The sequence below is a fragment of the Macrobrachium nipponense genome, chromosome 11, assembly GCF_015104395.2.
Source record: "Macrobrachium nipponense isolate FS-2020 chromosome 11, ASM1510439v2, whole genome shotgun sequence".
NCBI classification, from domain to species: Eukaryota; Metazoa; Arthropoda; class Malacostraca; order Decapoda; family Palaemonidae; genus Macrobrachium; species Macrobrachium nipponense.
In genome coordinates this window covers 48,496,497-48,521,496 of record NC_061087.1, presented here as the reverse complement: position 1 = coordinate 48,521,496, position 25,000 = coordinate 48,496,497, and the positions used below count along the sequence as shown (strand labels likewise).

Genomic DNA, 25,000 nt, shown 5'->3' with positions numbered 1-25,000 from the left:
TAGGAATTCTTATGATTATTACTCTTTTTATTTTTATTTATTATTATTATTATTAATATATTTTTTTTTTGGCTTAACACTCGGTTGGTGATACATGATTATTGAATATTGTTGTTGTATGTTTGTGATTGCATTTGAATAATTTCTGTGATACTGTTATGCCCAGTTCCATACATGATTTTTTCTTTTTTTTTTACATACTGTTGTGTGATAATGAGTAGCATATGTGGATATATATATATATATATATATATATATATATATATATATATATATATATATATATATATTTGTTTTTTTGTGAAATGCAGAAAGCCTTTAATAAATTACTTGACAGTGTCAGAGATAGCTCATACAATTTAAGACCAACACCAGACAGACGCAGCCAAATCCCAGTACCAATTTCGCAAACCTTAATGACTCAGGAAAATATTCACCCTAATAATACAAATAACGATAACCATAACAGTGCTAATAATAATAATAACACATTTAGATATAGAAGAATGAATCAGGCAGCTGTAATAACACAGGCCACACGTTTCTGTGGAAAAGTAGAAGATACCAATCCTGACAAAGGTAGGCTCGAATCCTATACAGTGAATCATTGGTTAGCTGATGCAAAAGCCGCACATCTACAAGGGGAATAACTGATGAAAGAGCTAAGATTAATGAAGCCTGGCTTCTAGTTAATTCAGAACACGGTGATGCACATAAAACTTTGAATTCGGTTAATTTCAGCAAATTAACTACATACTCTGAATTCAGAACAATTTACTTATCACTCTGTGAACCAGTAAGTAAATCTGGGACCTTGTATAATATTACTAGATTCTTTCACCCGCAATAATATATGAATCCGTAGCAAATCTTTGCGCAAATGTTGAAAATAAAATAGTCAAAATAATAGAAGACTTACAGAAAACAAACATCACCATAGGAGATAAGATGCAGATCGGTGATGATGAAAAGGACTTAGTCTATGATATGTTTTGAACTACTTGTCATTTGGAGCAATATATCGTGCACTTGGAGAAGATAGAAAAGAAGGCTTTCAGAAAAATTAAAATGAGGCAAGATATCCAAAAGAAAGAGATAGATTTTTCTGAGGAATTTGTAGTTGTAATAGAAAAACAAAGTGAAAGGAAAGGCAGAAATAACAATCAGGCATATAGAACGAATAATAAGTACTTTGATAATTCCAGACAAGTAGGGAATAGATCCACTTCCTTTCAAGGGAAATATGCCCAAAATACTGAAAGAAAATGGAATCCGAACCCGAAAAGAAGATAGAATCAATCAAGGAGTGGTCCACCCATAACATACATAATATAAGCCTGGTCAATCTTCAAACACAAATAACTCAATCCAAGGGAACTAACTATTCAGCTCAAAGAGCAAGACCAAAGACGGCATGTGAAAACTGCGGATATAACAATCATTCCACTAACGAGTGCAGAAAACCTAGAATCTGTACAGTTTGCAAGAAGGTCGGGCATTTAACTAGAAGTTGTTGGTGCAATAATAAGGAAACCAATAAAGAAGTTGTAAAAATAAGTAACAGTCGCCCTAATCCAAATAAATCTTCAAGCCAGTGACAATTAACCCCTTCAAAGAAGGTAGTCGATTTTTCTACCTGGGGATTAGCACCTAAGTGTGAAATTTCACACCTTTAGGTGTGAACTTTCACAACTTTTAATGAGGTGTTAATTATTTTTCACATCTTTTAATGAGATGTTGATTATTTTTCACACCTTTAGGTATGAAAATTGACCATAAAGGTGTGAATATAACAAATAGGTGTGAAATTTCACAGGTTCCCACAGTCAGGTCGGCGCCTTGCAAAACTCTACGGGGATGAAAAATCCAGATTTCAACCCTAATCCCCAAAGGACCTCATACTCTATGGGAGGTAAAAACCCTGATTTCAACCCTAACCCCAAAGGACCTCATACTCTACGGCAGCGTTTCTCAACCTTGTGCGCCCGGGCACACTGGTGCACACCGTGAGGTGCTCAGGTGCGCCCCGAGGAATAGGAAAATTATATTCTAATTTTGAATAGTTATTTTGAGAAATGGAATTTATCCTGGGAGTCGTGTGTTGGAATTTGTACTGATGGAGCTCCACCAATGGTGGATTCATGGATTCACGACACACTCGCTTGCTATGCACACAGAAGTCAGATGGTTATCAAGAGGAAAGGTACTTCGTCGTGTGCTTGAACTTTGCGAAGAACTATTGGCATTTTTTAAAAAAAGAAAATAAAAGTAATTTTTGTGGACTTTTGGAATGTGAGTTTTGGACAGCAAAACTGGAATATCTGACCAATATGTTTCAACACTTGAATAATCTAAACATGTCTATGCAAAGTGGAAATGAAAATCTTTTCTCATCTCCCGACAGAATCAAAGCATTTCAGAAAAAAAATAGTGATTTGGAAAAGACAAGCAAGTTCAGGCTGTTTGGAAATGTTTCCTTTGCTGAGAAAAGGCTATTCAGACGATTTAGTTCCTTTAATAGTGGATCATTTACCGACTCTAGAAGGTAATCTGAGGAAAAAGACAATTAAAAGGAAATTAAAATATGCAGCATATAAAAAAACATATATTTTAATATATGCTTGAACGCTATGCAAAAAAAAGTAAAATATCGTCTCAGGAAGAAAGTATTACCGTACAAACAAGCTAAAGTTTCTGAAACTTCACAATAAATTCAAATTTCATAAGTCTTTTGTCCATATTAAAATCAAAGGTGCGCCCCAAAGTTTCTGTTAATTCATAGATGCGCCCTGAGGTAAAAAGGTTGAAAAACACTGCTCTACGGGGATGAAACCCCTAATTTCAACCCTAACCCCAAAGGACCTCATACTCTATGGGAGGTAAAAACCCTAATTTCAACCCTAACCCCAAAGGACCTCATACTCTATGGGAGGTAAAAACCCTGATTTCAACTCTAACCCCAAAGGACCTCATACACTATGGGAGGTAAAAAAACTGATTTCAACCCCAACCCCAAAGTTCCTCATAGTCTACGTAGGTAAAAAACCTTGATTTCAACCCTCACTCCGAATTCCCTCCACTAAGACCCCGATGATGTTTTAAAACTTGAAATCACAGGTTCCAACATGTCCCCCAAATTCACTCCCAAACGCAATAGGGAACTCTGAAAATTACTTAATAAAATTGTGTGTTGATCCAGATCAGTCATTACTTAGTCCTATTGGCGCATTGCTGTACCCGTAAGGATCAACACCCTCCATGGAGTGTCATTGTCTTTATCCGCTGCGGACTGCCATTGCGTAAGTGTCCAATGACATGTCTTTCTCCAAATATTATGAGACAGTGAGAGACTTCTCTGCAGTTGGATAGTCCAGTGGATGGGTACTTGTCATCACTCCGAAGAATACGTCGGACAGGAAGATAGATAAGGTCTCATTGCGACCATATTTATCTTTCCCTTTGGGCCTACCCACAGGTCCTTAGAACCTTATTTCCTTGGACTGGTGGTGGATGCTTGCAGGTTGTGTTTGCTTACCTGGCTCCTTCAAGAGGACAAGTTGCATCTCGCCTATGGTGTGCAGTTCTAGAGGTAAGAAGGATTAGAGAGTGACTGGCCTCTCCACCTTCTCCACCTTGTCCTTCCACTCCTCTTCCTTTGGGTTGAGGATAGGACTCGAACTTACACTGGCTGGTTGGGCGATTAATGTGATAAGCTTACACATAGAGCATCCTTTTTATGTTTCTTATCAGAATCATAGAAGCAATCCCGTTCCTTCCTTTAGCAAGGGGAGGATAGAGACTGGCAATAATGCAAACCCTTCCCAGAGCTTTGCACTAATGCCTCCGACTCTAAATATTCTTCACAGCCCATTTTCGGATGAGTAACGATTCCTCACTCATTTCGAAAAGGCCCAGAAGTCTGACTCTTTTATCATGCAGCTCCTGTACTCCGATCAAGTTGTCAGAGTTAGGGCACTCCTCCTCACTCTTACGACCAGGAGGAGTAGCCTAGAAGCTCACTCATATTCCTCTCACCAATCAGTGAGTCTTCCTTATGTAAAAGACCAAGGGTTTACATATCGTGTAGGAACGAATCACAATTTTTGAAAGTAAATTGTATTTTTCCTAACTATACAAACCTGAGGTCCTTTACATATATGCCACTTCATGCCACCCCTCAATCTGAACCTGGGCCGAAAGGCAAAGTGGAGTGTTTACATCCAGACGGGCTGGCCTAACTGCCTGCCACACAGTAGTTACTGCCTAACCACCTTGTTCAAGAATTTAGCGGCCGTAATTCCAGCTACGCCGAAAGTAGTTCCTTATTGTTGGATCCAAAGAAGTTATTTATTAATAATTGTTATAATCTCTTTCTTTGAAAGGGTTTAGCTTCTTCGTTTTAGGGAATCCAGTGTGATTCTAATGACCAGTATTTGTCTTTCCTTGTTATCAAGTTACTGTGGTATTTGTTACATCCAACAAGGTTGATTTAAATTTTGTATTTATTAGACATTAAATATTAAGTTTTCTTGGGTGTTTGTTTCCGCTGACCTTTATAGCACTGAGTGACATTTATTACTGACAACATCATTATAATTTAAGAACTTGCATAACTACCCTGAGGGTTGTAACAGTAGTAGAAGTGTTAAAATTGAACTAAAGTAGAGTAATTAATGAAAGTGATCTAAAGGAAAGGGTAGTCCACTGGAATCATGTAAAGGTAGTAAAAACAGATCCATGGTCTACTAAAGATATAAATAACATAAGAAATGAAAATATTGCAGAAAATCCGATTACAAGGTATAACCTAAGAAACGGAAAGAGTTAAATGTATCTATACATATATGTAAATAGTGTTGGACTGAAAATATCATAAGTATGATATATGTAGGGAAAATTATGTATATCTATATATACAGAAAATCTGATAGTCTATTCTTGCAGATGATAACATGCGGCTCATCATAGCACTAGTTATAAATTGGGCTCATCTCTTCAGAGGTGGAGATAGGAAAGGGTGCCCTATTGAAAAGACATGGAAAAGTCAAAATGATCAGGGACTTGGGAATAGTTAGTATAGATATCTCCACAGTGTTAAGTAGTGAAAGAGAACTGGAAGAAATTCAAAATGGCATTACATCAATTCTACAGAAGGATAATAATCACAGTGCTTTGTTATTACTGGAAAAGTTAAGCCACAACATCGAAAAGACGCTAAGCACAAGGTCAAAGAGATCCCTCTTAGCCTTCATTGGAACTGCTTTGAGTCAATTTTTCGGTGTAGCAGCAGAAGCAAATGTAGAACAAAAGAAAGGAAAGCATAGACTGATTGGAAGTGGGCAGCCGCAAGGGGTACGGTGATAAATAAAGTGATTGCCTCTCACTAATCAAAATGCACAATAAATAGAAAAAATGAAGGTTATTATAAATCAAGTTAATCAGAATGTAACGAAGGAATTAAATTATTTAGAAAACATACAGTTTGTAAATACTTTTGCACTACAAAAGTGAAGTGATATTACAGAAACATTAAGACATGTTCAGTGCTGTCTTACTACATTACAAAGGTATATTGAGCCCAACACTAACCACTCCAAAAGATTAGAAGACATTATTAAGTTTTAAGTAATTGAAAAGCATTGTACACCATCAGTAGAAGATAACTTTATGCACTATAATTTGTGCCAAAGTACTCAATGTCAGAATTATTTCAGTTATACCTTTCAACATTAAGACCACAAATTTCTTAATGTCATTGTACCCCTTTCCTATGTTAATTGAGAATAAAATGATTATTAGAAAGGGGCTTAGTATACATTTTGCATTAGAAGGACATAGATAATTAATTTTGTTCTTTAATAATAAACAGTTTAATGAATGCATCATGTTAAAGGAACAGGTATATGTATGTAACATCGATAACTTGTATAAAGCAAAATATCTTTATTCTTGTATTCAAGAAATTGTTTTAAAACAGAATCTAGAGAAGGATTATGTGTTCACAACCATTAATAAGACTTTTGAAGCAATGATAATTGAGCAGGACCTTTTTGTCTTCTCATTATATACTGTTGTAGCCACACTCACTTGTCCTAATGTTAGTACAGAAATAAGGTTAAAAAATGTCAAGTCTTTTGCAACATCATGTAAGGTAGTTATAGCAAACCAAGTATACTATGAAACGCACCTTTTCACTGAATATAAATTCAACAAACATGTACCATATAAAAATTACACATATATGAAATACAGGAATTTAAGTTGTCTCAATTAGAATTAAATAAACTTGAAAACCTGACCTATGTTGATGACTATTTTTTGTATAAGGAAAGGGTCTCTCCAGTGTTTTCATTAGTAAATCTAGCAGTAATAGTAGTCACTATTATTTTGTTCATCATAATAGTGAGACATTTGGTTATTAAGAAAATACAATGTATATTGACAGAACTCAAAAATAACCATGATTAGTATATATTGTTACATAGTATTATTCTGAGTGTTGTTTTATCAATTATGAACCCGTGAAAATTTTCACCTGATCTTTCACCTCGCACCGGAACCGGCAAATTGAAAGCCCCACCCTCAAGAGGAGGGATTAATAATTAGTCACACCCAAGGGGGGCGCCAGTAATCAGATAACATTAATGAATCACCACAAGAATCAGGTGGGAAAAGAAACAAAGAACACCCTTGAAGGTGGACCTAGAAGACTCTGGAGGTAGCTGGAAGGAGTTGAAGCAAGAGAAAGGAGAAAACCGCACAAACAGCCGTCCCGAAAAGGAGGTCAGATACCCTGAGCAGTAGCAATCGAGATAAACTTCATTTCGATTCATAGTCTTAATTATTAAACTTATATTGTTAATGTACAATTCTAATGTGTGAATGAAGAAAGAAACCTGCATTGCGTCTCACTTAAAGCCTTTCTGAGAGACTCAACAATTAACAATAATTAAAGCAAGAAATGATAAAGGATCTATAAACTAAAACAAATTAAAGAGAACAAATAAAGCAAAGAAAGAAGGACATGACACTTGATCGCGCTTATCATTTTTGAAATGGGGTACTCTGATATTTTTTTCTTTTTATCCAACGTGCCATTGGAAAATAAAAGGCATGTATATACACATATACAGGAGGTAGAAGGTTAAGGCGATACTTAATATCCAGGCAGAATGAGTGCAGAAGACTTATGCAAGAAGTTAGACGTGGTACCAAGCATTATGCTTCTGCAGTGCATAGTATTTACTATACAAAGAGAAAGTGGCAAACGTTGTGCCAGGTTTCCACACTGGGCGTTTAGCACCGATTAAGGTAAGTATATCTTAGTTTAATTAACCAGACCACTGAGCTGATTAACAGCTCTCCTGGGCTGGCCCGAAGGATCAGATATTTTTACATGGGTTGGAACCAATTGATTACCTAGCAACGGGACCTACAGCTTATTGTGGGATCCTAACCACGTTATATCGAGAAATTAATTTCTAATCACCAGAAACAAATTCCTTTGATTCCACGTTGGCAGAGCGTGGAATCGAACGTGGGACTACCGAATCGGTAGGCGAGCACGTAAACCACTGATAAACAGCAGACAAATGATACCAATGTTTCATTTTTCCTCTCCAGAGTTACAACCTGTTTTTTAGGGAACGTTGGGTCTGGTGGATGCTTTCATTGGTGGCGACCAAGAAAAGTCAGATCTGATGCCATCAGCACATGTACCCATCAAGCATCCACAGGTCTAGCAACATCACTGGAAATGATTTACTGAAAACAGTAAGTATTATGCCTCTGCAATCCCTGAAATCTCCATATCCACGCACTTTATCTCTGCAACAATGATGATCTTTCTTCAATTTCTGTATCATTTCCACGCAGTCTTTATCTCTATCAAATTTATATGTCACATCTATGAATCTCTATGACCTCCATTAAATTCCCACCTGTGTATAATGACCATGCAATCTCCTTTACCCCTATCAAAGTTGTCTTATGTCCATGAAGTCCGCATGACTCTCAAATTTATGTATTGAGTCCATGCAGTCCCCATTGAAATTCAAGTATTCTATCTACAACGTTCATATTGACTCTAGAAAATTTATGTATTAAGACGCAATCCCGGTTATTTTTAGTATTGTATGAAATCATTCCATCTGATACAAGAAGAAAAGCAAAATATATACCAGTATTTTGTCCTTCATTCATACCGAATGAAAGACAAGTAATATATTTGATTTTTTTTATCACATCCTAAGGAATAATAATTCCTCCACCATTACGAACCCAACTGCAGAAACATGCTTTCATTTTCGAAAGAAGAGAAAAGCTCTTCCTACTAGAAAGCTTCTAATGAGCGATTAGGGCTGAGTTAAGTTTGAGTCTTTCAGGTGACCTAATCTTACTCAAAATAGTCCAGTGAGCCTCATTACTAACTCAGGAGAACTTTTCCCGAGAGCAATGCTGACTTTGTAATGGTCCTCAGTGCCTGATGCCAATTTAGATTGCAAAAATGAAAACGAATAATACTGCCTTAGACAATGAAGTCTCAAGATGAACTCCTTTGGAAGTGAAGGCAAATGAGTAACGTCTTTAAAAAACACTAACTTTATGAATCGATGAGATATATATAAGACAATAAGACAAAAGGAAGTTCAATATGATTTAAAACATTAGAGACAAATCTACTCGCTACCAATCACAAACATTTCAATCTTGAACCACGAGCATTCCCAAACCTTTCATGCAACGAATGAATCCTACCTATGGTAGTGAGCACCTGATTTTGTATTTCCTGCTGCGGGAAGACAGAAAGGATCCAAAATCAGAATTCTTACCTGTTGCTCAACTGGCTGGTTTGGCTCGTCTTTTTCTGCTTCGGCTCCTCCGTACAAGGGAACTCCTGCCAAAAGAAAAATACGTACATTCATGAAAAGAAAAATCAGTATATAGCAATTTATCACGAGGTATTTCAAATAAAATTAAAACCAAAGGAGACTGTGAGAACTTCAACATTCATTATTATACGCAAAAGACAGACAATCTCCCTCACTAAAATAAGATCAAAACCCTTGTGTTATATGAATGTAAAAGACGCATACGCATGTGCACAACACACACACAGACTCACAAACGCATATAGTTATATGCATATATATATATATATATATATATATATATATATATATATATATATATATATTATTATATTGCGTGTGCGTGTGTGTGTGTGGAAACACGGAAACAAAGACATGCAATATCACAAATTCATCCTACGACTTTTCGTGACACTTATCACATGACCAAGGCTAAAAAGATCATTTATTCACCAGATAGAATCGTAGTAATGCAAAATGGGGTTAAAAATGTTAAGATAACGGCACTGCAACGTTAAAAGTAGATGTATTGAAAATAAAACAAAAAACAAAGGTAACAGGTCCTGGACACAAACGCAGACCCGCCGAGTTGAAGAAAAAGGTATATATACTGAAAGTAAACAGAAAAGATATGACACCAAAGAAAAACTAGCTAACATACAATGGGGTTTACGACAACCAAGTGTTATCAGTTTTATGTTTACTTTTATTATTACCCTTTTCTTTAACTCCGTGAACCTGTGTTTGTGTGTCCATGACCTGTTACTATTGTTTTTCGTTTTATGTTTAATACATCTACTTTTAATGCTGTGTTGCCATTATTTTAGCATTTTTAACCAAATTATGTAATAGTGTGAGTCTATATGTTGTGTAAAGTTTCTTTTTATCCTCAGTCATATGACAAGTGTCACGAAAAGTCGGAGTCTCTGAGGGGAATTAATCACATTACCAAAATCATAATTGCATTACAAAACTCACATTATAAGATTTCTCCCCCAAGAGGGTTAGTTATCCCGGGGTTGAATCCAGTGATTCACAACGGGATAAATAATCGGCAACTACATTGTTCTTACCAGATATGTGCACGACCTTTAAATTATACTGTTGCAAGCACAAAGACCACCAGGTCAGTCTTTATGATTTTTAATCCGCTGTTTAAATGACAAGGAATTGTGATCAGACAACACTAAAACTTTCTCATTCCTTGATCTAATCACATACACTTCAAACTTTTTCAATGCTGTGAGTAAAGCTAGAGTTTCCTTTTCATTAGTTGCATAGTTTTTCTGATGCTTTTTCAGTTTCGAAAACCGGAAACACACAGAGTGTAGAAGGTTATTTTCATCTTCTTGAAGTAGAACAGCTCCAATCCACAATCAGAGGCATCAACTTGTATCACAAACTCCTTATTAAAGTCTGGAGCTTGAAGCACTGGTCTTGAAGTTAACTAAAATGGCTTTTACCTTTTTCAAAGGATTCTTGACATTCTCAAGTCCAAACAAACTTAGCTATGAGACTTATTAAGTCTGTCAAGGGAGCTACTACGGCTGAGAAATTTGGACAGAAACAACGATAGAATCCAGCCATGCCCAAAAATCTTTGTAGCTGCTTCCTGGTAGTGGGTGGGGTAGCCTTACGGATACCTTCTACATTAGCATTCACTGGAGAAAGAAGGCCTTTCCCAACTTCAAACCCAAGATACTGAACAGTCACCATCCCAAACTCACTCTTCTCTAGGTTGACTGTTAGTCCTGCTTCTTGTAGTTTCTTGAAGACTTTCTTCAGAATTTGCATATGTTCTTCCCATGTTGCAGAGTAAATAAGTATGTCATCAAGGTATACACCTACTCCTTCTATAGACCCTAGGAGTTGATCCATCACTCGTTGAAATATTGCAGGTGCATTTATCAGACCAAGTGGCAGAACAGTATACTAATGCAATCCAAAAGGAGTAATAAAAGCTGACAGCAACTTAGCATTTTCATCTAAGGATATCTGATGATATACCTTTAATAAATCTATCTTGAAAACAAACTTGGCTTGCCCAATATTATCAAGTAACTGATCTATAAGAGGCAACGGATAATTGTCTGCCACGCTAATGGAATTCAATTTCCTTTAATCAGTACACATCCTAAGGAGCCATCAGGTTTCTTTGCTAACACACATGGAGAACTGTAGTGACTTGAACTGGGTTCTGCTAACCCATGTTGCAGCAAACACTCAACTTCTTTCTTCAAAACATCTCGATGATAAGGTGATAGGCGATATGCTCTTTGCTTGAATGATTTTCCATCTTCTTGGATCTTGATTTCATGTTTGGGCATATTAGTACGTCTGGGTACGTCTGCAAAAATCTCTGTAAAGCTTCCAATCACTTCACTAAATTCCTCACCTTGTTCAACATTAAGATGTTTCAGTTTATCCTCCAAATTTTCCAAAATTGAAAAATTATTCATCTTGCTTTCAGCTCCCAATTCATAGCTGTCGTCGTCTTCTGTAGATGAAGTATTACTGACACAGTTTCAGTTCTAGTTTCTGAGAAGTAAGGTTTCAAGAGGTTAACATGTATCTTCCTTTGTCATTTTCTCCTTTATGGTGTTTCAATCACATAAGTTCTATCACTTAACTTCTGAATTATCTTGTAGGGACCTTGAAATTTATTGGTAAGTGGAAATCTTTTGACTAGCAGAAACACTAACACTTGTCAACCAACACTAAAAATTCTCATCTGTCTTCTTGTCATATTTCCTTTTCATTACCTCTTGATTCATTTTCAGATGTTCTAAAGAGAATTTTCTAATCTCTTCCAACCTTTACCTCAAGTTCTTCACACACTTTCCTTGGATTTCCTTTTGATTTTCTTCCCAATTTTCTGCAAGGATAACTTCTCTTCTAAAAATCATCTCATTGGGTGAACATCCCATGCTTTCTTGATAAGCATTCCTAACTTCAAATAACATTAAGGGTAAACCGTCATCCCATTCTCTTCCTGACTCAGAGCAATACTTTGTCAGCATACTATTCAATGTCTGGTGGAACCTTTCCAAGGCTCCTTGAGTTTCTGGATGATGAGCAGTTGATAACTGTTGTTTCACCCCTAACAAGTTCATCACATCCTGGAATAACTTGAGAGTAAAGTTCTTTCCTCTATCACTTGTATAATTTCTGGTATCCCAAACTTTGAGAAAAACCCCATTAGTTTTTCAGCAACTATCTCGACAGATATGATTCTAACATGGATCGTCTCAGGATATCTGGTAACAGGACACTTTGATGTCAACAGATATTCATTTCCCTTCTTTGTTTTCGGAAGCAGTCCAACCATATCTATAATCACCTTGCTAAAGGGTTCTCCTCTAACTTCTATAGGTTATAGGTGGGCTTTCTGAATGGCTTCGTTAGGTTGTAGGTTTCCCATTTATAAAATTGCTCCTGAAACTTGGATGAGACCTAAACCTGTGTGTGGTTGATTCTGGTACTTGACATTGTAATTGCGCCTGCTACTAATTTCATTGTAGTTTTCACAGTGTAGCAGCTTTGTCAAGTTTTTTAACCTCTCTCTCTCTCAAATAGGCTCTTATATTCTCAGGAATACCTCTAAAATATTACTCCAATACAACTAACTCTTCTAACTCTTCAAAAGTTGTAACTTTAGCTACCTCCAACCATCCTTTAAAACACCTCACTTTATAAGCATAATCCAAGAAAGTTACCTTTTCCTCCTTTCTTAAATTTCTGAATCTTTCATTGTAGTACTCAGGGGTCATCTGGTATACTTGTAGCACATTATGTTTGAGCACCTTGTAGTCTTTATACTGATCAGCTGTTAAGGCTAAATAAGCACTTCTCCCTTTACCAATCAAGACACTTTTGTAGCAGAACTGACCATTTATCTTCTGGCCATCCCATGCCTGAAGCCACTTTCTCAAAGTGATTAAAGAACTCATCTGGAGCCTCTTCAGTAAACTTAGGGACTAACTTCTGCACTCTTACTACATCAGATGGGTCTTGATTGCCTTGGTTAGGGTAAGACAGTGTTACAGGTAATGTGGATCTAGCACAAATCAATTCCATTTCCCTTTCATGTCTTGCTACTTCTCTTTCCTCTTTTATCCTTTGCCTTTCATTTCTGTTGCTTTTTCTTCTTCTCTTTCTCTTCTTTCTTGTTTTCCCTGTCTACTCTTTCTCTTTCAGCTTGCATTTTCAGCTTAATCAAACTTTCTTCAGCTTCTATTCATCTGAGTTCTATCTCTGCATCACTTTTCTCTTTTTTTCTACTTGCTTATTTATAAGATCAGCTTGTGCTACATTCAACAACTCTTGAGCCAATTCTAACTCATCTTCATCAGTTATTCTACCGGAATCTATCAATGCTTGCATGGCAATGCATTTGATTTCTGCTTTTGTCATGTTGCTAGACACATGACCACCACATGCTACTGCTAGAGCACTCCATTGTGCCTTAGTCAGAGTAGTTTCAGATAACACTTGGAAGGAAGGGGCTGCTAAAAATTCCTGAGTATTGAACGGAGCCATTTTTCTCAAATAACATTCTTACAATAAAATGCATAAGCAACTATGTGGTCACTCCCCTAACAAAATATATTCCTAACACCACCAGTATAAGGTAGAGTGATAATGTGATTTGTTTTCCTCCCGGGTCTGGCCACCATCAATACTTGTGACTAAGTGCCAAAGAGTATCTGGGTCTGGGAAACATGAATACTTGGGTCTGGATGCTATTATTACTTGTTAACCCAAAGTGCCAAGCATCTGGTTACTACACTTACCATTTGTACTTGTTATAGCAAGAGACTCTTTTAATCCTGGGTCTGGGACACCTTTTATACTTGGGCCACAGTTTGATCATGTGCTTGGTTACTAGTTACCTCACTACAGGAAGACACCTGACCCTTCATCACAAATACTAAACGTGTGAATACTCTAAATAGATGTGAGGTAATCTTAATTAAAGGGCATCACTCCTTCAATAATCTTAATTCTAAGTATTTTCCTGGTTCTAGTTCACTTGAGGAAAACATCACAATTACCACTCCATATTTCTACCTAAACAGAAATAAAATATAATACTGGTGGTATAATAAAATGCTCATATAAATTTTAAATTAAAAAAATCACAAGTGAAATTCACAATCTCATCGAAATTTGTTATTACTTGAAAAAAATTAATTAATTCTTGAACTGGTTAGTAAACAAAATTAAGTCAAAGTTTATCAAGAAAATTAATGAATTCAAATTATAAAGCAATAATTAAATTATAAATGAAATTTAATTGAATGCAAATTCATTCACAAGTATTAGCTTAAAACAATTATTCAAACTAATTAAACAAAATAAATAGAATACAAAATAACAATAATATGAAGAGCAATAAAAGCATTGACAGTACAAGCATTAAGCATATAAAATGGACATATCAAAAGAATAAAACAAAAGAAAAAGGCATAAAGAAATAATAATTTTATCCAAACACTGGTAAATAAAAGCCTCGAAGTGCACTTCAAAATATTTGTAAACTACGATACCTTCAAAAAAAAAAAAAAAGGGTTTTTTGCAATTTCTCGCTCAAAAAGAAAGGCCTGTTACAATCTTCAACACTTTCGTGGACCACGCACAAATAATAATAGCACTATGCTCAGATTCCACAACTAATTAACATATTACTAAGAAATTGCACAGAGCTAGTAATATCGAGTGACCAATTTATATAAAAACATGAGTTACATTACGGTAATGGAACAGTCTTGCGAGAGAGAGAGAGAGAGAGAGAGAGAGAGAGAGAGAGGAGAGAGAAACACATTGGTCTCCCTAGGTCTCAGAGCCAAATGTGAATGGGGCCCCTTGGTTGAGCAACGAGTTCAAGACGAAAACTTATAACGTCCCCAATTATCTGCAGAGGCACTTTTTTCCTTTCCTAAGATTTTTGAGCTGCGCAAATTTCGGTTGCAGATGTTTAGCTAATATCAACCAATTTCATGAGCAATTCATGTGCAATTCATCCTAAACGCCAGTGGGACCGGGCCTTAGGCTCTTTTCCTTTTGTTTCCAAACACTGGCTAATAGATGGTAAATATTCCAAATATCATTTTAATGACGTGTCATACCCAGTTACCAACCATACACCGATCCCGAAATGGGTCAATGACACTTATTGGACTGTGGCTCCCATTGCCCACTGTATTTTGGTTCCAGATCTAATTTGACAGAAGCCAAGAACAGATAGTGGCCCCTTCACTCCCTAGAATTCACTCATCACATAGGCTCGTCTGTCTTAATCCTTAACCATTTTTAGCTGACCCTTTCCTTCACCAGTCTTGTCCCAGTCTTCTGCATCCAGACTCTACCTCTTCACTCCTGCATTTTGGCCTACTGACCCGAACCTCTCGACCCAAGCACGTGAGTTCATGCAATTATGAAATTCTTGTGAAATAAATGTCGAAGTAATATTAGTGTGTGCTTCTTTTTCTAACGGTAATTTCGTTGCATTTAATGTAATATTGAAGCATTGATAAATCGGATATTTCGTGTAATTCTCACTTTGCAGTTTATCATTTTACGTGAGTGTACCTTTATTAATATTTGTGTTACAACGTTGGCTGCTTTGCAGATTCGTGTAGACTTTCCCCGTTGTGTGCCTTCTCCTGTGGTTCCAGTCTCCTGAGATTCCAGTAGGAGCTTACTTTCAGTGCTCCACCATTTAATGTTGCTCAATATTGCCGGTTTACATTATTGATCTATATTTTCATTCACCTATGTGGTCATCTAGGATTAGTGATTTTGCTTGCAATTAGGTGGCACACTGGCTCTGCTCTTGTAGTTAATTATGATTAATGTCAAGAGTACCACACAAACATTTAGTGCTCCTATAAACTTTAATCTTCTGATAACATTATAGAAATTATATTGTGTACATGGACAAATTATGTTTACCTTCAATCGTTAGAAAATAATCTTAGTGGTTTTCTGTTAAGGTTCATTCTCTTTCTGCTCATAGTTGCGTTCCACCTTTAGTCAGCATAGTCTTTTGCACGAGGCGTTATTCTTATTAGTCAATTTTGGATTTCTCAAAATTAAAACTAATACCAGGCACACCAACTATGAATAAACACACAGACACACACACACACTATATAATATATATATATACTATATATATATATATATATATATATATATATATATATATATATATCTACACACACACACACACACACACACACACACACACATATATATATATATATATATATATATATATATATATATATATATATATATATATAACAAATTAGGTGAGACTTCTCGCAGTGTAATGCAATGCCCAACAATGTCACCGCACAGCTCAGAAGGCCCAAACGGTTGCAGCTACGCAATATCCACCCTCAGCTTACCAGGCTAGAGGATGTCTGGCAGCTCCTTTACTTTTATTGAAGTATGCTTGAGAGAGTCCGATTTCCTAAGTATATATATATATATATATATATATATATATTATATATATATATATATATATATATATATATATATATATATATATATATATATATATATATATATATATATATATATATATATATATATATATATATATATATATATATATATATATATATATATATATATATATATATATATATATATATATATATGTATATATACTTAGGAAATCAGACCCTCTCAAGCCTTCAAGCAAACTTCAATAAAAGTAATGGCTACTTCAGCATTACGCTTGTAGAGATTTTTCGAATAGCGACTTCTTCCATGCTACTTAAACAGGCTAGTAGAGCACCTATGGAGTTCATTATCAAATACAGGGTCAAGATTGGTGTATATATTTCAATTTAAAAGATAAACTATGATGCCATAGTCATCAAAATCATTCACGGTTCTCTCTCTCTCTCTCTCTCTCTCTCTCTCTCGTCTTCTGAAGCGAGCTTTCGTCTGGAGCTGCCAGACATCCTCTAGGCTGGTAAGCTGAGGGTGGCCTGCTTTTGGTTGCTTGAGCCTTGTCTCAAGCCATTTTCGCCGTGTCGATATTGCGTAGCTGCAATCGTCTGGGCCTTCTGAGCTGTGCGGTGACATTGTTGGGCATTGCATTACACTGCGAGAAGTCTCAGCTAATTTGATTTTCATAGGCTGCAGGAGTATCTCGTTCAGGGGTGTTGTATTCCGTAGAGTTGTCGTGATCGGTGGTGTCATTGTTGGTGGCAGGTCTTCTCATACTCGTGGGGAAGAGAATTTCTTCCTGCGTCATATTTGATGCATGAGGCCTCCCTGGATGATAACATCCAGGGAGATAATCTCTTCATGTCTTGATTATGACCCTGCTGAAGTTGGGTCTTAATTGCCACTTCATCTCGAGACCCAAGCCTCACAACAAGAGACTCGAAATCAAATTGCTCCTCAACTTCATCGCAACTCGAAGCCCGGAGGATCTTGAGTATTACCGATGCCCTTCAGCTCACCCTACTTGCTTAAGCCTTTACAGAGAGGTGCTCGTGCTACAGTAGGATCCTCACCAAGGAGATGAAAAAAGCAGAGAAGGAATTGAAGGAGAAAGAGAGCACCACGATGTGACACGTAGACAAGATGACAGCATTCGTCTTGATTGATACTACTGAATATCACGAGAAGCTGGAGGCTATTTTTTTTTACGCAGCATGTTCGAGCGCCTGACAAAAAACCCGACAGACATCAAAAGAGAGGCCAACGAAGTCATCAGCATAGTGAATGTTGTGACAAACGGTGTGCACCTCCCGCCCATACAAGGAGACTACAACCTAGGTTATTTATATGGCAACATAAAAACCCACAAACAAGGAAATCCCCTCTGGCCGATCATCAGCCAGATGCCTGCCCTTACATACGCCTTGGCTAAACGCCTTAATCTAATTTTGACTCCCTACATCCTGATTCTTTACAGCCTGCAGTCGTCAGTAGAACTCCTAGGAGCTATATAGGATGCCCCTGGCACCAGGATTATCTCCCCACTGGATGTGGAGTCCCTGTTTACAAACATGCCTGTCAATGAACATCGAAATCATCCTTGATCATGTCTACAGGAGCCATTCGACAGCCAGAAGGATGGTGTGGCAATGGGCTCCACACTGAGGGTCCTCTTTACTAACTTTTACATGGGCACCGTGGAAGAATGGGTCTTTGTCAGGATGCAGCAATCCTGCAGATATGGCCATTATATCAACGATATCTTTGTTCAAGTCGACGCTGAGGATGAGTTAGAAGCCCTCCATCATGCATTTCAGCAGTGCATTGTGCTGAATTATACGGTTGAATACAGCGCCGACGATCGGCTCCCCTTCCTTGACGTCCTTGTAAGATGAAAGACGACCTCCGTACTTCTGTCTACACAAAGACGACTAATCTTGGACTTTACCTCAATGGTAACAGCCAGTGCTCCGCCAAATTCAAAAGCTTGACCGTCTGGGCCTTCATCAGGACAGCCCTCTCCCACTGCTCAACCTAGCAGGACACTCATCATCATGAATAACAAGTATTCAAATAAATCAATCAGTAAGGAAGTCTACACAGCCCTGGAGAAAGGGTTCGATAGTGAGAGCCCGCAGTCCTGCCCCCATTACCATGAAGAAGAGGACTCTGTTAAGAAGATTGTTTCTGAAAATGTAACCCTGATCGACGACACCAAGAAAATTGACATAATCATATATTACCAGAATCAGAGGATGCACGACCTAAATATGAATAATAACCCCTCCCAACACTACAAGACCCCCGATGCAGACGTATGTGGTACACCAGTATACATGCCCAGTCAGCGATTGCAGCGGTGCCTACGTGGGTATGACCGGCATGCACCTGTCTAAGAGACTCTCCTGCCACGCCCGCACCAAACATCAATAGGCTATCTCCCTGGATGTTACCAACCAGAACACGAAGATCATTGGGAAGGCCCCTGATGCCCGTTGGTTACGCCTGCTGGAGGCGCTTCTCATCCAGCAAATAAAACCAGCACTAAATACGATGCAGGAAGAACTTCTCCTCCCCACGAGTATGAGAAGACCTGCCACCAACAATGACACCACCGATCATGACAACTCTACAGAAGACAATCTCCCGAATGAGATACTCCTGCAGCCAATGAAAAACAAATTACCTGTGACGTCTCGCAGTGTAATGCAACACCCAACAATGTGACCACACAGCTCAGGAGGTCCAGACAGTTGCAGCTACGCAATATTGACACGGCGAAAGTGGCTTGAGACCTGGATCTAGCAACCAATGAAAAAGCAGACTTACTGCCACCAGCCAATAGGAGATCAGCATGGGGCAGATCACCTGCTGACGACCCCAAATATAAGGAGGACGGACACCACACCATAAGCAGTCCACCTCCACCTTCCCAACCTAGAGGATGCTCCAGATGAAAGCTCGCTTCAAGAAAGAGAGAGAGAGAGAGAGAGAGAGAGAGAGAGAGAGAGAGAGAGAGAGAGAGAGAAATCAGTGAATGACTTTGATGACTGTATCATAGTTTATCTGTAAAATTGAAATATATCCACCAATCCTGACCCTGTATTTGATAATGACCTCCATAGGCGCTCTACTAGTCTGTTTTAGCAGCACAGAAAAAGCCGCTACTTGGAAAATAGAGAAGAATCTCTACAAGAGTAACGCTGCTGTAGTAGCCACCATTAACTTTTAATAGAGTATATATATATATATAATAAGGATGACATTCGGGTGAATGTTCGCTTTTCCATTGTAAAAATCTGTATATCCATATGTCCTCTCTTTTCTTCCAGGAACTAAAATGTAGAACATTTTGTGCCCTTTCTTTTGATGTATATATGTTGGGAATCTGTTCCCTCTATGTAATATTATTCATGTATTTTCATCTGTGAAGAAACATATTCGTAGCGGGGGCCCTGCCCCTTTATGACTATATTTGTTCGTGCATGCGTGACGGACGCTACGCTTCTGTCTGCATGCCACCTTATGTACAACCTCATTTGCCGAATGAAATTAGTTCACCCACTCTCCAAATTTCACTCAGTCTTCACAATTGGTTACCCAGGAGTAAGTGACTCAAGCGGTTTTGGCTTTGCCATTAAGGGACTAATTACCGCTGCTCAGCTGCAGAGAACCTTTAACGGACCCATACAACGCCTAGTCTAGGTTCTCTGGTACCCCTCAACGCCATTGGTGGACTCGCAACAGCATTTCTTCACAGAAGTGTTTTGGCGTTCAGTCTTATGGTTTGGGCCGCAATTCACGACTTCTCGTCGACTGTAAGCATGAGTCTGACAAGACGATGGAGAGTTCAGCACATTCACTTGACTCCTCTGTGTCCGCCTTGACCCCATGATCCACGAGATGATCCTTCTTTGCGCTTGAGTCCTCCTCTAGGCCAGTGCCCACGCCCCAGACAACCACATTGTCGGAGCTCCACCACACAAGCTGCCGCCTTTCTTGTCGACAGTAAGCATGAGTCTGACAAGACGATGGAGAGTTCAGCGCATTCACTTGACTCCTATGTGTCCGCCTTGACCCCATGACCCACGAGATGATCCTTCTTCGCGCTCTAGTCCTCCTCTAGGCCAGTGCCCACGCCCCAGACAACCACATTGTCAGAGCTCCACCACATCAAGCTGCCGCCTTTCTGTAGTGAGAACGTTGTAACATGGCTGGAACAGGTAGAAATACAGTTCCGGATCCACAGCATCACCCAGGACAGCACCAAGGCAGACCTCATCACCAGGACCCTCACAGTGGATGCCTTCAAACGCCTCGCCCAGTGGATGCGCAGCCAGCCCGGGTAGACGCCCGATGAAGGCCTGAAGAGGGCACTCAGCCAAGTCTTCACCCTCCCAGTTCCCCAGCGAGCCACCCAAATTTTCGACCTCATGGTCAACCCCATGACCACCTCGGAACCCAGACTGGCCTGGCACAAGCTCCAAGACCTGGTCCTTCTGCCAGAAATGGACCACCAAGGATGAGGGCAGGAGGTGAGCTTCCCCCGTCAACTCTTCCTTCGCCAGCTCGCCCCCAAAGTCTGAAGCCAGATCCCTAATGCAGAGACCATGGAGATGGAAAGTTTGGTGCAGCGAGCTTTCACACTGTTTACAGCCACCCAAGCTGCAAAACTCTCCTCTTCTCCATCAGCCAACAGCCTACAGCAGGACACAGTTGGTGCAGCATACCAGAAATCGCTAAAGCCCCTCCCAGACGTCGGGTGGTGACCGACCCAGGGGCTTCTACATCCAGGACAGCATCTCTAGCCTCAGGATGCTGGTTGACACTGGTGCCATGCAGTCGGTTTTCCCTTCATCTGAAGAGGATCACAACCGCACCCCTGATGACCAGACTGCCCTCGCAGCTGCAAACGGGATGCCCATCCGCACCTACGGCACCAGGGCCCAGACCATCGCATTTCTGGGCCAGACCTACACCTGGCCCTTCATCCTCGCCGATGTATGGACCCCTCTCCTGGGGGCAGACTTCCTCACCCACCACGACCTCTTGCTGGAGTGGACCCGCAGCATCTTCTCGATACCGAGACCTGCCTCTCCCGCCCACTCGCCAGAGGACCAAGGGCACTCACCATCTGCTCCATCCTTCCCCACCACATATACGCCTCCCTTCCCCAGGAGTTTTGGGACATCTTCGCCATGAGCTTCACCAGGTGGCTGGGGCCACACCCAAGCACCGCGTCTTCCACCATATTGAGACCAAGGGCCCCCCGACACACACCAAGTTCTGCTGTCTCAAACCGAAGCTCCTCCAGGAGGCCAGGACTGCATTCAAAGAAATAGAGATAGGGATCTGTAAAAAGGCAGCGCGTCCATGGGTGTCCCCCCTCCACATGGTGAAGAAGGCAGACGGTACGTGGAGGCCCTGTGGTGACTACTGGCATCTGAATCTTGTCACCACGCCTGACAGTTACCCCCTGCCAAACATGCAGGACCTCACCGGGCCCCTCCACGGCGCCAAGGTCGACTTATTAAAGTCGTATTTTCAAGTCCCTGTCTATCCCGATGATATTCCAAAGACGGCGATCAATATGCCCTTCAGATCCTTCATGTTCGCCTTCTCCACCTTCGGCCTGCAGAACGCTGGGGCCAACTTTCAATGCCTCATGGATAGCATCATCGGTGACTTACCCTTCTGCGTCTGCTACGTGGAAGATATTCTTATCTTTTCTAGATCGCCGGAGGAGCACCTGAACCACATTTGGGCCGTCCTCAAGCACCTACAGGAGAATGGACTTGTCGTTCGTTTTGACAAATGCACCTTCAGCGCCAAGAAGGTGGATTTCCTCGGCCACAAAATTACAGCAGCAGGAGTTTGTCCCATGGCATCAAAGGTGGCCACAGTAGAGAAGTTCCCGACGCCAATGATCATCAAGGCCCTCCAAGAATTCAATGGGATGGTGAATTATTGCCAAAGATTTATCCCAGACACCGCCCACACCATGTCCCTTTGACCGAGGTCCTGAAGGACAAACCTAAAAAGCTGACATGGGGAGAAGACCAGCAGCTCGCCTTTCCCTCAGCAGGGCCACCACCCTGTCTCACCAGGATCCCAACGCACCCCTGACGCTCACCACCGATGCCAGCAACATCGCATGCGGCGACGTTTTGGAACAGCTGGTCATCAGAGTCCCCACACTGCTAGCATTTCTTAGCAAGAATCCCAAACCCGCTGAGACTCGCTACAACACATTCAACAGTGAGCTCCTTGCCATCTATCAGGCTGTCCACCACTTCAAATATCTTCTGGAGGGCTTCACTATAAGGACAGACCACCAGCCGCTGGTCCACACCTTCATCAAGGCAGGCGACGCCTGGCCCGCAAGGCAGCAACGTCATTTCACTGCCATCTCCAAGTTCGGGTGCTCAATCGAGTACATCCCCAGCAGAAATCCTGTAACCGACGCCCTCTCGAGGGTTGAGATCAACTCCCTTCACCTCGGCATCCACTACAAAGGCCTAGCGTGTGAACAAGCCTCCAACCCCGAAGTACCGGCCTACTGGACTGCCATCACCACCCTTCACTGGGAGGACATCCCCTTCAGCGCCTCCAGGATGACACTCCTCTGCGATACCAGCATAGGATGCCCTCGTCTGTTGATACCTGCCTCCCGCAGGAAACAGGTGTTCAACGTCATTCACAGCCTCTCACACCTGTCGCCCCAAACGACAACCAGGCTCCTAACAGAGAAGTTCGTGTGGCATGGCATCAGGAAGGATGCTTGGGAGTGCGCCAGAAACTGCATCGCGTGGCAGAGTAGCAAGACGGGAAAGTACACCGAATCGCGGATAGGCTCTTTTCTCCAGCCTAGGGAAAGATTGGACACATTCACATCGACGACGTCAGGCCTCTTCCTCCATCCAACGGTGCCAGATAACTCCTGACAGTGATCGACCAGTCTACTAGGTGACCCAAGGCCACCCCGATGTCAGAAGCCACCGCAGACGCCTGTGCTGAAGCCCTCCTGACCAGCTGGATCAGCCACTTCGGAGTGCCCGACGACATCTCGATGGACCGAGGCCCCCCCTTCACATCAGAGCTCTGGTCTCCCTGGCATGCCTGAGGGGCACCAAGCACTACGCCACGAAGTCCCGCAGCCAATGGCACGGTGGAAAAGGTCCACCGCTCTCTCAAGGCTTCCTTAATGGCATGCTGTCAGGGCCCCGATTGGAAGGCACAACTTCCCTGGGTCCTCCTCAGTCTCCACACCGCCCCAAGAGCCAACGGTGACCCTTCCCCAGCAGAGAAGGTGTACGTAACAGTGCCAGGTGAATTCTTCCCCGCCGACAGCAATGATGATCCTGATATTCTCCTGGCTAGGTCGCATGCAGCCATCCAGAAGTTCGTTCTCTGCCAAGAGACGTATGTTGGCAAGAGGAAGCAGTTCTGCCTGCGAGCCCTGGATTCCTGGAGTTTCGTCTTTGTGAGGAACAACGCCACCCATCTGCCCTTGACGAGGCCATACCGGGGCCTGCACCAAGTCATCTGTTGGGAGGAGAAGGCGTTCCTCATGTCAATCGGTGGCCGCGAGGACTGGGTCTCAATACATTGCCTCAAGCCCGCCTCACCTCCGATGAAGACGACCCCACTGAAGGCCCTCACAAAACACCAATGCCACTGGTTCCTGAAAGTGCCCTAAACGTCATCGAGGCCATCCAAGGAAAGCAGTCGAACCCCCTAGGCCCACTACCAGGGGCGGCATCCTGCCTCCAGCCCTCCAGACGATGAGGACACGCAAGACGGCCCTTAACCGAGGGAATCACGAACCTGAGGACTCCTTCAGCTCCCCGCAAGATTCCGTTAGTCATCCAACGATTCCATGTATATGTCCTCTCTTTTCTTCCAGGAACTAAAATGTAGAACATTTTAAGACCTTTCTTTTGATGAATATATGTTGGGAATACGTTCCCTTTATGTAAAATTATTCATGTATTTTCGTCTGTGAAGAAACACATTCACAGTAGGGGCCCTGCCACTTTTTGACTGTTTGTTCATGCGTGAGTGACAGACACTACGCTTCCGTCTGCACGCTGCCTTATGTACAGCCTCATTTGCCAAATAAAGTTAGTTCTCTCACTCTCCTCGTCCTACTCAGTCCTCACACACACACACACACACATATATAAATATATATATATATATATATATATAATCTGTCGTTCTCGGTATCTGAAAAACTGGAGAAGTGACTTACTGGCACTCTTAAAAAGCCATGCTAGAGAACGGAAACATAGGGAAAATCTACGGCTAAGGGCCGATATCAAGAGAGGAGAAACATTATACAACCCTCTTGTGATTTAGTTTAACTAAATTATGTGAGTAAGCAATTTACACCTTAGGGGTGACAGGGACTCGAACGGGTCCAGAAATTAAATGGAAGGCGGTCGATTGCTGGTCAATCGGATCACATGGCTGGAAAATGATCCAGACACAGAAATACGGTTTGCACACAGCGAACTTCTTGATTGTTCCTGGCGCCGCATCCAAGGGATGTCGAGCAGTTGGAAGATGTAATGCATTACTAACCTTATACAATTCCCCTTATATTTTAATCATTTGCTTACATTTTTATTTGTTTATTCATTATTTTATTATTTCTG

The 25,000-nt window shown here is 40.7% G+C and overlaps 1 protein-coding gene across 3 annotated transcripts in view; it reads right to left on the bottom strand.

The window, feature by feature from the left end:
- LOC135205756 (scoloptoxin SSD14-like) overlaps positions 1-25,000 on the bottom strand; it is a 209,892-nt gene that overhangs the window by 74,567 nt on the left and 110,325 nt on the right. For all 3 annotated transcript variants that reach the window (XM_064236905.1, XM_064236888.1, XM_064236897.1), the window contains exon 3: positions 8,832-8,896. In XM_064236905.1, the coding sequence (XP_064092975.1) occupies positions 8,832-8,896 (65 nt within the window). The remainder of the gene's footprint in view (positions 1-8,831; positions 8,897-25,000) is intronic.